General features: G+C 37.7%; 1 protein-coding gene across 3 annotated transcripts in view; it reads left to right on the top strand.

Annotated features, from left to right (window-relative positions):
* The window catches only part of LOC139943225 (uncharacterized), a 58,841-nt gene extending 46,525 nt beyond the window's left edge, over window positions 1-12,316 (top strand). For all 3 annotated transcript variants that reach the window (XM_071940037.1, XM_071940036.1, XM_071940035.1), the window contains 11 exons: window positions 85-203; window positions 2,274-2,535; window positions 3,448-3,767; window positions 3,921-4,059; window positions 4,474-4,796; window positions 5,658-5,799; window positions 6,910-7,244; window positions 9,012-9,150; window positions 10,323-10,534; window positions 10,747-10,876; window positions 11,585-12,316. In XM_071940037.1, coding sequence (XP_071796138.1) covers window positions 85-203; window positions 2,274-2,535; window positions 3,448-3,767; window positions 3,921-4,059; window positions 4,474-4,796; window positions 5,658-5,799; window positions 6,910-7,244; window positions 9,012-9,150; window positions 10,323-10,534; window positions 10,747-10,876; window positions 11,585-11,871 — 2,408 coding nt within the window. In that variant the 3' untranslated portion in view covers window positions 11,872-12,316. The remainder of the gene's footprint in view (window positions 1-84; window positions 204-2,273; window positions 2,536-3,447; window positions 3,768-3,920; window positions 4,060-4,473; window positions 4,797-5,657; window positions 5,800-6,909; window positions 7,245-9,011; window positions 9,151-10,322; window positions 10,535-10,746; window positions 10,877-11,584) is intronic.
* The last annotated feature ends 221 nt before the right edge of the window (window positions 12,317-12,537 follow it).

The following is a 12,537-nucleotide window of genomic DNA, read 5'->3' as shown; positions in this document are numbered from 1 at the left end:
AGTGACCACCGTGGGGTCGACGCAGGGGAGCTACAAGAACGCATCCAATATTCAAAGTGCATAATGATTTCTTTGTTCATTCAGACTGTCAGAATTTGCTGGATGCTGGATACAAAGACAATGGTATCTACACTATTCATCCCTACCAGTATGATAAAGGAATTAAAGTCTTTTGTGATATGACGAAGCAGACCGGCTGGATTGTAAGTACATGAATAAGTTAATATTTGGTTTACGGTAACACCTAGCCCCATAAATCGGTCCAATACACTCCGTATCCTTGGCCCCAGCACCACTGATATCAAAATCTTTCGGTTTTTTTTGAAAAACCATCTGCAACGATCTGCATCATAAAACTTACCGATCTAATGCTTCCGAAGTTGCAGATAGCCCTACACTTGGAATTGTTCAAATAGGTATCATAGGTTTTGAGTAAAAATCAAATGAATTTTGAGTAAAAATGTTCTCAACTACCGCTCGTTTACCGCTAAATGCCGATATGCCGATTGTCCCCGACCGTGCGCGTATTTTTTTCCCAGGACAAACGTGTAGAATTATCTGCACACGTTCGTCCTGGGAAGAAAAGATACCCAATCCGCACTTTGTGTACAAGCATGTGGACACGCGTCTGGGAACTATTCTTTAGGGGCGAGGTAACACCATGTGTGTATCTACTTGCCAGGTAGAGTTTGTTCTTAGAGAACTGTCTTTCTTTATTCTACTTACCGCGGAGTAGATTTATCGAATGTTCGGGAGACTTCTCAGTTCTGAAAAGAACTGTCCTGCTTTTTAACTTACATGGGCGGAAGGTGCAGAACTTTGGCTGGGACTACCATTAAGTTTTGGGATTAAAAACAATAAAATACCCAAATGACGACCACATTTCTTTGTCTTCTCCCCCCCCCCCCCCCCAAAAAAAAAAAAAAAAAAAAAAAAAACCGAAAAAAAAAACTAACAAATATATATAATATCATTTAAATCATTTAAAAAAAATGTACCCAGTCAGTTTCCCTTGTGGTTTATTATTTGATATATATATAACCCACTTTAGTCTGCCGCATTCCACAATTAATTAACTTTCATTTTTACTGTCCGTAATTGATTTTGTCTGTTAAACAACCTTATACCTTATGTGGTCAAAGAACCCCTTCCCAAGCACCCTTTCTGTTACCCATCTACTCTTTTTTCACCCATTTCTTGCTTTCTCTTTTTGCTTTCATTTATTTCTACCGCAGTTATTACAAAACTAGTCCATTGAGATTATCAATGACGTTACAAACTAAAAATGGGGATATAAACGCATACCTTAGCTGTTACCCTCCAAATACCGGATAACTATTATTCAAGTTTCCTGCCAGAATTGTTTATAGGAGCGCCGGTTCTGATGCTAATTAGCATTATAACACCCCTTGCAAGTATTCTGCCTGCTCATTGGTTTAGAGCGCGTCACATGACATGTCTTAGTTTTGCTAGACGACGGCCGTGTGATAGTGCGTCGGTTTGCCATGCGCTAGTCCGAAGACTAGCACACGGCGCCGTGAGCTAGTCCGACAGACTAGCACACGGCGTGCAGTACCCAGACGTCCGTTGCGTGTACGAGTATGATAAATTAATAGTCTGTAACCATTTCGGATTGCACGACACTACATGCAACACAGTAAGTAAAAGTGTTTGCAATCTGTATTCGCGTCGTCCGTGGATTGTAGCATTCAGGTCTGTAACTTAATAATAATAGTACAGTATTTAGAAATGTTTGGGGTGTTATAAAACAAATATTGACTGCTTTCACTCGTGCAATGGTTAAAAACTATAAGTCATAGTTTTAACCATAGCACTCGAAGCAGTCAATATTTGTATAATAGTCGGCGATGCAAACTCGACTTGGAGTCATCCACCACTTAAAAGTTTAACTGGTTAACTGTAGTTTACTTGGAAGGACACAAACATTGCCCATATAAAGCTTTTTTTTCAAAAGTCCTCAATTGAAAACACTAATTTAATATATGATTTAAGTTATTGCTATTTGATATCTGCATAATTATACCAGAACTTCAATATTGAACAACAAGTGTAGGCTTTGGCCTATAGGCCTATTTGGTCGTATTTAGTAAAGTTTAAAATACCTTATGTCAGAATTAGAATTGTCTTGAAATATTAACCTGTTTACCTAATTTAATGAATGAAATTAAAATTAATGAATTTAGATTAACCTATACGAGAACCATTATGTCCAAAAGTACTACAGTATATTTGTATTGTTTTCTTACTGCAAGGTCGTCCAGCGGCGTTACGATGGATCAGTCAATTTCAACCGCAGTTGGGCAGAATACACGAAAGGCTTTGGGTCAATGGATGATGAGTTCTGGCTTGGCAATGAGATTCTACATAACCTGACTGATGCTGAAGGGAACTGGACAATCCGTCTTGACCTCACCAATGAAGATAACGTCACGGGTCATTTGCTGAAGACACAGTTTCACGTCGGACCTGTCGATTACACCATGTTTCTGGAGCACTCCGAGGTACAACCAACTGGTATGTTAACAACATATTTCATAATCGCCACCAGGGAAACCTTTGATATCACCTCAAAACCAATCTGTAAGCATTATGAATTGCAAACGCTTTTTGAAGGGCCCTTTTTGTCGACAATTAATTTATGTAAAAAACTATTTTACTTTATGTGAAATTTGAGTTACCACCAAACAACAAAGATAAAATGATCGCTTCGAATCCTTTGATATCACATCAAAATAAGTTTGTAAGCATTAGTTATGATTTTTGAGGTTGAACAAAGAATTGACTAGAGTGGGATTCGAACCAACGACCTCCGGATTAACGTGCCGGCGCTCTACCAACTGAGCTATCTAGCCCTATATTGGCGGTGTCCCTATTTTGTCAATATCTTTGTTCGGGGGTGCCAGTCTGGAGCCATACAACCGTTAACTGCCGTGTTGCCAGGGATCATGAATTACACACGCTGGTTGAAAGGCCTGTCGACAATTAATTTATGTTAGAAAACTTGTTTGCTTGATGTGAAATTCGAGTTATTGCAAACAACAATTAAGTGAATTGTTTTCCTTTGAATTATGGCAACAGAAAATTGTTGTAATATCTTGATGGCACTAGACACTATTGCCAATTGCCAAAGACCAACATTCTCATTGATGTATCCCAACATAATTATGCATAACAAACCTGTATACAAAAAAAAAATCAATTAGGGCCTGTCATGAAAATTACAAGAGAAAAATGAAGGGAACACAAAAGAAGAAAACAAATAATGTGTGTTTTCAGATGCATCCATAATATAATGCTTCGGGAAAGTTTTTTTTTTTTTTAACTGAGACAAAACTATTTTACCTGAGTAACGGCCAACAGTGTCCAGTGTCTTAAATCATTGTCATCACTTACTTAAAGGTTAAACGTTGTGTGTTTTGTTGCCAGTTGGCAGATACTGTGGGCATAAACTAGGAATGGAAGACAGAAGTATTCCTGATGATAGGATCACAGCATCTAGTCAGTGGGATTCATCATATCTGCCTAGTAATGCACGACTGGACCTGAACCGGAATTGGTGTCCAGCTAGTGGATCATTTGTTGATTCATGGCTTCAAATAGATATGGGTATAAAAAACGTGCATATTGAGGGCGTCATCACACAGGGCAGTCCATACCACGGTGATTACTGGGTGACACACTACCAGGTACAATACAGCAATGACGGCACTGCATGGCTGTATGTGAATGAGGCCTCTACTCCACAGGTATGAGTAATCAGCAAAGACAGCCCCCTACCTAACATGTATTCCTAATCAAATAAGACACTTACAAATAAAGCTAGTCAGCAACATATTTGAAACATGTATCACTCTTCATAATTATACATTTTATTATGTACACCTATGTTTGATTGGCAGACATTCATTGGTAACACTGGTAGAAACACCCCAGTTACCAATATATTCCAGCAGCCTATTCAAGCACGGTACATCCGCATCAGACCTACAGCCTGGAACAACGACCCAGACCTACGTATTGAACTCCTTGGATGCAGACGTGAGTGGTTTGATTATCATAACCAAACAATTAACATATAAGGCGCTATTCCATCAAGATTATAGCGCACTAGAAGGCAAAAAATACGGAACAAATTAGTCTTAAGGACTTTAGGCACATAGAGTAACAGATTCCATTATGGCCTAGCTACTATAAAATTTGACCTATAACTTTGTTTGCTCGGGAACAATCTAGCGAGTGTATCTTCTCAAATAATGGGATGATGACACAAAACATTTTAGTCGGGACACAAGAACATTATTTCAAATGTTGCTCTCTTATGTTGTAGCTTTCCTTCTTCGCACGGGGTCGTTAAACACAGATTGTTTATAAGGTACTGCGCACTAAACTTGTGAATAAACACGGTGACTACAGTCCTGCCTATGTCTGATATATTTTGTAATGTGTTTTCAGTTGATAGAGTTTGTGGTCAGAGTCTTGGAATGGGAGATGGTAGCATCCCTGATGAAAGTATCGAACCATCGTCTACTGATCAAAGTCGCTGTCCAAAAAACCCTCTCGGACGGCTAGATTTGGAAGGTGGCTGGTGTTCGACAAAGGGTGAAAAAAACACTGCATGGTTCCAAGTGGATCTACAGCATCAAACACTGATTGGTGGTGTTATAACACAGGGTCACAGCGAAAACGATGAGTATGTGCGAGAGTTCATGGTGTCTCACCTTGACAATGGACGCGACTGGCGATTCATAGGAGGGACAACCCGTGACAATGCACAGGTATGACTATAAAAATAAAATAAAAACATTAAATGCAGAAAAATGAACAACAAATCAACATACAAAACCAATAGCTTAAAAAACAACTGTGTTACGTCATTGAATTAATGAAATAATACTATCATTGAGGATAATCAGTTTTAACTTGGTGTTTCCTTAAAGGCAAACGACACTATTGGTAAAATTACTCAAAATAATTATTCGCATAAAAACTTACATGGTATACAACAGAGGAGAGCTGTTGATAGTACAAAACATCGTGAGAAACAGCTCTCTCTGAAGTAACGTATATTCGAGAAAGAAGTAATTTTCCACGAATTTGATTTCGAGACCTCCTAATTAGATTTTTGAGGTCCCGAAATCTATTATGTAATACCGATTTTGACCGTCTGTCCGGCCGTCCGCGCTCAGTGGAGATGTTAAAGTTTTTGGATTAAGTTTCAGTTTTTGAGTTGAGTTGTTTTTGGTATGTACAAGCCCAAGTAAGATTGTTAAATATACTTGCCAGTCATTTTTTTTCAGGCTCAACTATTGACATCTGGATTTTAAAGAACCAAACTCAAACTTAAATCTTAAAGTTTAGAAATATCTTGTTTAAACAAAAATCAATCTCTCTGTCACTGGTTTCAGTTGAATGAGCTGAAACAATAAAAACCTTAATTGAAATGAACTGAATTGAATGGTTTATTCGTCAAGTACATAAAAAAATACATTAAATGGTCATAACTCGTTATTGCAATGATGTTCTGATTTGAAATATTGCTTTCTATACATAGATACATATGAAAAGATAAAACTGGTTCCAGTTGAATGAGCCGAAACAATGAATGTTTTTAAGCATCGTTTATGTCTCCTTCCCAGAGATTCCCTGGAAATACAGATAGGTCAACCAGAGTGACCAACATGTTCAATGAGGAAATCAGAGCGCGCTACATCCGCATCATACCAACTGGGTATAAAGGCGAACGTCCTGGACTGCGTATTGAACTCCTTGGATGTAATGGTAAAATCAAATAATCTATTTCTTAAATCAGATCAAACATCATTTAGTTAAGATTGTTCAACAAGTCGTGAACATGTACGTGATTTTTTTTTTCGAATTATTGTAACCTCATGTTTAAAGAAGATGCTCACTAACTTCTAACTTAAACAACACATTTAAATAGTCCACAATACCACTCGGTTAACATAGTTTTTATTGCGTAATGAACTCCTACTTTAATAAGGGAATCAATGTGTGGTGAAGAGGTTTTCAACCAGTGATTTAATCCCAACGAGGCCTGGTTCTTGATAATTTTACCGAGCCGAAGTCGAGATAAATTATCAAGAACCAGGCCTCGCCAGGTTTAAACCACTAGTTGAAAACCGACTCAACACACTTTGATTCCCATTCATAAATATCTTTTCGGTCAAAATCATCAAAACTTTTTGGTCAAAAAGTAAAATGATTGCAAAAATTAGAATTGTTCAATGATTTCTTTCACCCCCCCCCCCCCCCCAGCAACGAAATGGTAAAGCCCTGGGGTAAATAACCCCTTACAAGGGAATGCTGTGCGAGTCGCGCGTATCGCGTGATGTGGCACAACTGTTTCAGCCGTTGCTCTCGACCAATAGGAATGAAGAAACTGTCTTATAAGAACAGGTGCAAGCTCGCGTGTCACGCCCATGTTTCAACACTTTTTACTTGTCATAAACAAAGGTTTATACACACCCACGTGACGCGCTCTACCAATAGGATTAGCGAAACTGTCTAAGGTATTTATGAACGTGTGTTTACTCATGGACCTAGTTAGTCATAAATTTATTACAATCAAACACCAGGGGATCTTAATAATCTCTTTCTCTAAATATTGAATTATTTTTTATTTTTTTTTCAATTTTGGCAAATAAATTATACTTTGCTCTAACAAACTAATCTTGTTTATGCATAACCTTTTTTGTGTTAAATGTGATCCGATTCGTTTCTGGGAGTTGCATAGCATCATTGTGGCACAGAGGAACTCATTGATTTGTGTGTGCATTAACAGATTGAGTCATGTCTCAAGCCAGATAGTTGTAAACAGGTTGACCTATCTCTGCATTTAATGCCAATTTAATTGCCCTTCGCTTGCAGAACGCTGGTTTTGTTTGGATCGTCTCGGAATGGGAGATGGCAGCATTCCAGACTTCAGAATCAAAGCATCAAGTACACACCAGAGGGAAGATGGTAACTGTCAACCAAGCAATGCACGACTCACTCAATCAGCAAACAGTAATACTATTGGCTGGTGCCCTGATCCTATGGACATCAACCCATGGTTACAGATTGATCTAGGATTTAAAGTCATAGTGGAGGGAATGATGATGCTGCAGGGATCTGATCAGGGAACCAGTGAAGATATGAGTTATGGGTACCAGCTGGAGTACAAGGATGACCAGACCACGTGGCATAAAATGGATTCAGCACAGGTAAGAACGTCGGCCAACTGTGAATTTAGCGAAAGTCAGATACTTTGTGTTTAATCTACATTGATAAGCTAATTGCTGCATTAATGTCAAATCTAAATGTAAAAATCTTTCTTAATTTGAGCTATTTTTTTATAATAGTTGTCCGAGTATGAATAACACACAAAGAAACTTGTTTTATGAATTAATTCTCTCCCGCAGTCAAAATCTAGAAGCAATAATTGAACTAAGAACAGGTTAGAACTGGTGAGCAAAATGCTGCGTCCTGAAATCAAACCTGTTATGTGAGCGCCAAATCCATTGAGTGCTGATTCGGATATCTAACAAGTATTGATTTTATCATTCAATTAATACCACATAACAGTTACTGACAACCAAAACCATTCAAATGGAATTGTCTGTTTTTAGTAACCATTGATTGGTTTAAAAAATCCATGCCGTCAAACTATTCATAGGAACCAAGAATCAACATAATGTACCCTTAGAATATCGTTCCATGACACTATACCAAACGCAATACAGGTGCCCCAAGTGTTTAATGGGATTCTATAATTTAGCCTTTGAGAAAGACTCTGCTAGGGTCGAAACATCAGGTCAGTAACTATTTTTTTGTGATTCTATGAGTTTTGTGCTCCCAATAATTTCTTCTGTTTGTTTAAAGGGTCGGGGTATCTTTTATAGGACACAAATTATTTTCGTGACACTGTTTAACTCGTTTCTCAAAAACTACAGCATCACAGAAAGTAAATTTTCAAGGTAAGTTTTCTACTATCATTATCTTCAAAGGGAGTAAGTAAATCTGTGGTTATCCTTTAAAGACATTGAACACTATTGGTTATTGTCAAAGACTAGTCTTCTCACTTTAGGCCTTTTCACACGAGGAAAATAAGCAGGGGGTCATTGGTCTTAAGAACACAACGTTGTTTAATCCACATCGTGTGAAAGGTACCTCTGCTTAAATAGGCACGGGTCCCTGGTCTTTTTAAGACCAAGGTCCAGACCTCCGTCTTAAAAACACAACGTTGTGAAAATTATACCACGATCGTCCGTGTGTGCTGTGTGAATGGAAATTGCTTGCGTAACGAAGGACCCTGGTGTGGCTGGAGCTACCAAGAATGCGCGCAAGAAGAAACACATGGTGCAAGAAAATCAAGACGTTCGACCCCGTTATATGATAACGTTAACCCTTTGAGCGTGTGCACGACTCCTTCAAGAGAGCAAGTTTTCAATGTTGACCTTTAGCACCACAAAAGACGAATGTTCTGAGACATGGGATGTTGGTTTCTGCGCCGTGTGAAAGGTCCTGTTTGAGTTTGACCAACGTCCTTGGTCAAGACAACTGCCACCGGAGACCAAGGACCCTAGTTTGACTTTGTCGTGTGAAAAGGGCTTTAGTGTAACTCAACACATGCATAAAATAAGAAACCTGTGAAAATTTGAGCTCAATTGGTCGTCGAAGTTGCGAGATTATAATGAAAGAAAAAAAAACACCCTTGTCACGCGAAGTTGTTAGCTTTTTATGGATGGTTGATTTCGAGACCTCATTTCTAAATCTGAGGTCCCGAAATCAAATTCGTGGGAAATTACTTATTTCTCGAAAACTATGTTACTTCAAGAGGGAGCTGTTTCTCACAATGTTTTATATCATCAACCTCTTCCCATTACTCGTCACAAAGTAAGGTTTCATGCTAATAATTATTCTGAGCAATTACCAATAGTGTCCATTGCCTTTAAACAAATAAAATGAATTGTCCATGTGTTTCTTACCAGATAATCAAAAAGAGCGCCACGGCAGACTCGGTAGCTACCAGCATGTTCAATCCACCAATCATTACTCGTTATGTTCGCATCATACTAAACCAGACTGATGGCTCTCTATGGATACGTGTTGAACTACTGGGATGTAAAGGTAGGTTTCAACGACCAAAAACTAATCCACATTATTTTTAAACAAATTGATTCTTTGAAATGAAACCAATACACTGATCGTGGGATACTTTCATACAAACAAATCCCGAAATCAAACTCATCAAACTTATACATTTTTCAAACTGAAATTGTTGTTTGTATAAAAGTTATTATATTTAATCCAGTCTTAACTTTTCGAAGCAGCTTACAATTCATTAATAAAACCAAGATTTGTATCAATTAGTATCAAGAAATTACTTCTTTCTCAAAAACTACAATACTTCAGAAGGAATCATTTCTCACAATGTTTCATACTATCAACAGCTCCCCGTTGCTCGTTACCAAGTAAAGATTTATGCTAATAAATATTTTGAGTAATTACCAAACATGTACAGTGCACTTAAAGGCAGTGGACACTATTGGTAATTACTCAAAAAAAAAACTCAGAAAAACTCAGTTGGAATCGAGTAAATGGGGAGCTGATGATAGTAAACAACATTGTGAGAAACAGCTCACTCTGAAATGACGTAGTTTTCAAGAAATGAGTAATTTTCCACGAATTTGATGTCGAGACCGTGTGACAAGGTCTCATTCTTTCTTTCATTATTATCTCGCAACTTCGACGACCAATTTAGCTCAAATTTTCACAGGTTTGTTATTTTATGCATATATTAATTGAGATACACCTAGTGAGAAGACTGGTCTTTGACAATAACCAATAGTGGCCATGCCTTAAAGATAGTGGACACTATTGGTAATTGTCATAGACTAACCTTCACAGTTGGTGTATCTCAACATATGCATAAAATAACTAACCTGTGAAAATTTGAGCTCAATCGGTCATCAAAGTTGTAGGATAATAATGAAAGAAAAAATCTCAATTGTCACACGAAGTTGATGGTTGATTTCGAGACCTCAAGTTCTAAACTTGAGGTCTCGAAATCAAATTCGTGGAAAATTGCTTATTTCTCGAAAACTATGGCACTTCAGAAGGAGCCGTTTCTCACATTGTTTTATACCATCAACGTCTCCCCATTACTCGTCACCAAGATAGGTTTTATGCTAATAATTATTTTGAGTAATTACCAATAGTGTCCACTGCCTTTAAAACACAATCTAGGTTAAGCTTTACAGCATACGACACATTAGGTTCAATGTTGAGTTTATTTACAGTCAACTGGGTATGTGGACAACGTCTTGAAAAGGAAGACCATATCATTCCTGACAAAGAGTCAAGGCTTCAGATTGATCTACAGGTAGTCACTCTAGTTGAGGGAGTCGCAGCACAAAGTAGTGATGAAACGTCATTTCAAGTAGAATACAGCCTCGACAACGTTACCTGGGTCAGCGTCAGCAAGAAGAGAGCACCTGATAGAGAATCTCGGGTAAATGTTTTCATCATTGAAATAACAAAGTTAGTTTGTCAATGTTATACATGTACTTTAAGTTTAGCAGGGAGCTTTTACTACTCAACCAACGGAACAAAATAATGATAGAAACTCCTAGGAATGAGGAACAATAGCCATGAACAACATAAACACAACTGTTTTTGTAAATGATTAATAAAATATAATCTTGTTGCTTTATTATCTTACAGATATTCCGTGCTCAAACTGATCAATCCACAACCATAAACTTTGAGCAACTAATCAGAGCACGTTTCATCAGTATCACACCAATCGTCTACGTGCATCAAGATTTGCGCATCGAACTCATTGGGTGCAGAAGTAAGTTAAGAACTCGTTTATAAATCAAACCTTCTTTTCTGGATGGGGCTCATTGTTTTAATTGTTTTAACTTGTTGACGATCAACAGACACGAACAGATGTAGGCCTACATGTGTAAACATCCTGAAACTGACCACAGGTTTCAAACGATGTTCGATTGCGCCATAAACTGGTGCTGATGTATATCCACATCACTTTAAAGGGAAGGTCGTTTGGTAATTACTCAAAACAAATATTAACTTAAAAAATGACTTTGTAAAGAGCATTGGAGAGCTGTTGTTAGTATAAAACACTGTGAGAAACGGCTCCCTCTGAAGTAGCGCAGACTTTGAGAAAGATGTTATTTCTCACTAAAATATAAAAAGACTTCTAGCTAGAAGTCTTTTATTCCTTTCTGAAAGAACACAAATCCGTCCAACAAGGGTGTTGTTTCTCTCATTACTTTTTCGCAACTTCAATGACCAGTTGAGCTCAAATTTCTAAAAGGCTTGTTATTTTATGCTTTTGTTGGGATACCTCAAGTGAGACAACTGGTCTTTAACAATTACCGAAGGTGTATACCTAACCTTCCCTTTAACACAAGAACATGCATGGGCTTCGTTTAGACACTTACTTTAGTTTTCTTCGTCATATAAAACAGCCGGAACACAAACTACCATTAATGATTGGAAGTAGTTATATAATTCACTATTCATTTTGCTTTTTCAGATGATATTCTTGAGACTGCCAACAATCAAGCCTTCAGCATTCACCATCACACAGATAATAACCAAGACGAAACAAACTGCCCAAGTCTGAATAGTGAAGGAGGATGGTGGTTTAATAGATGCTCTGGTATACCTGGTGTAGATAATAACCTTAATGCTGCTGAATATATCCAACCTGGTGATACTAAGGGTCCATACAAACGAGTCATTAGAGCTACTGAATGGAATGGTTCTCGTATTGCAAAGACTGAAATCAAAATACGCCGCCAATCTCAACCTCGTGGCTAAACAAAGTTTCTTGGTGAATTTTACAAAGTTACATTGGCAGCAGTCCAATGATGAAGCAGCACACATTCATATGTTGATGCAATCATTCTTAAAATATATTACGCCCAAAATCAAACTTACGAACAAGCAGATAACCTTGATATGTGAAACGCCGTAGCAAGTAAAATGATTGTTCGCATGCTTGTGACTGGTATCCTACTCTTTTTTTAAGAGAACAATGCTATAAAGCAGCCGTACATAACTGGGTTTCCATTAATCATTTTGATCAAGCAATTCACTCATTGACACTTATGCCAAACACCAGCATATTGCGGTGACACAAAAACATATATTTTCGTTTTACCAAACCTGCATCCCATATTCCTTTGTCTAAAACCCATTGTGGTATTATAAAACCAATTAACTTATTTAACCTATTGTTGTCTATAACCCATTGGTGTCTATAACCCATTGTTGTCTATATAACCCATCTTTGTCTATAACCCATTGTTTGTAAACCGATTGTTGTCTATAACCTATTGTTGTCTATAACCAAAAGGCTGTGCAATCCTTCATGAAATCTATTTCCCATGCCCCAAAACAAAAGGTATGGACAAGTACATGACATTGATTATGCGATCACGCTAATGCAACCCCCCCCCCCCCCAAAAAAAAAAAAAAAAAAAA

Source organism: Asterias amurensis, chromosome 10 (genome assembly GCF_032118995.1).
Source record: "Asterias amurensis chromosome 10, ASM3211899v1".
In the NCBI taxonomy this organism is placed as follows: domain Eukaryota; kingdom Metazoa; phylum Echinodermata; class Asteroidea; order Forcipulatida; family Asteriidae; genus Asterias; species Asterias amurensis.
Note: the sequence above shows the minus strand (reverse complement) of the source record. Positions and strands in the feature narration are given on the sequence as shown.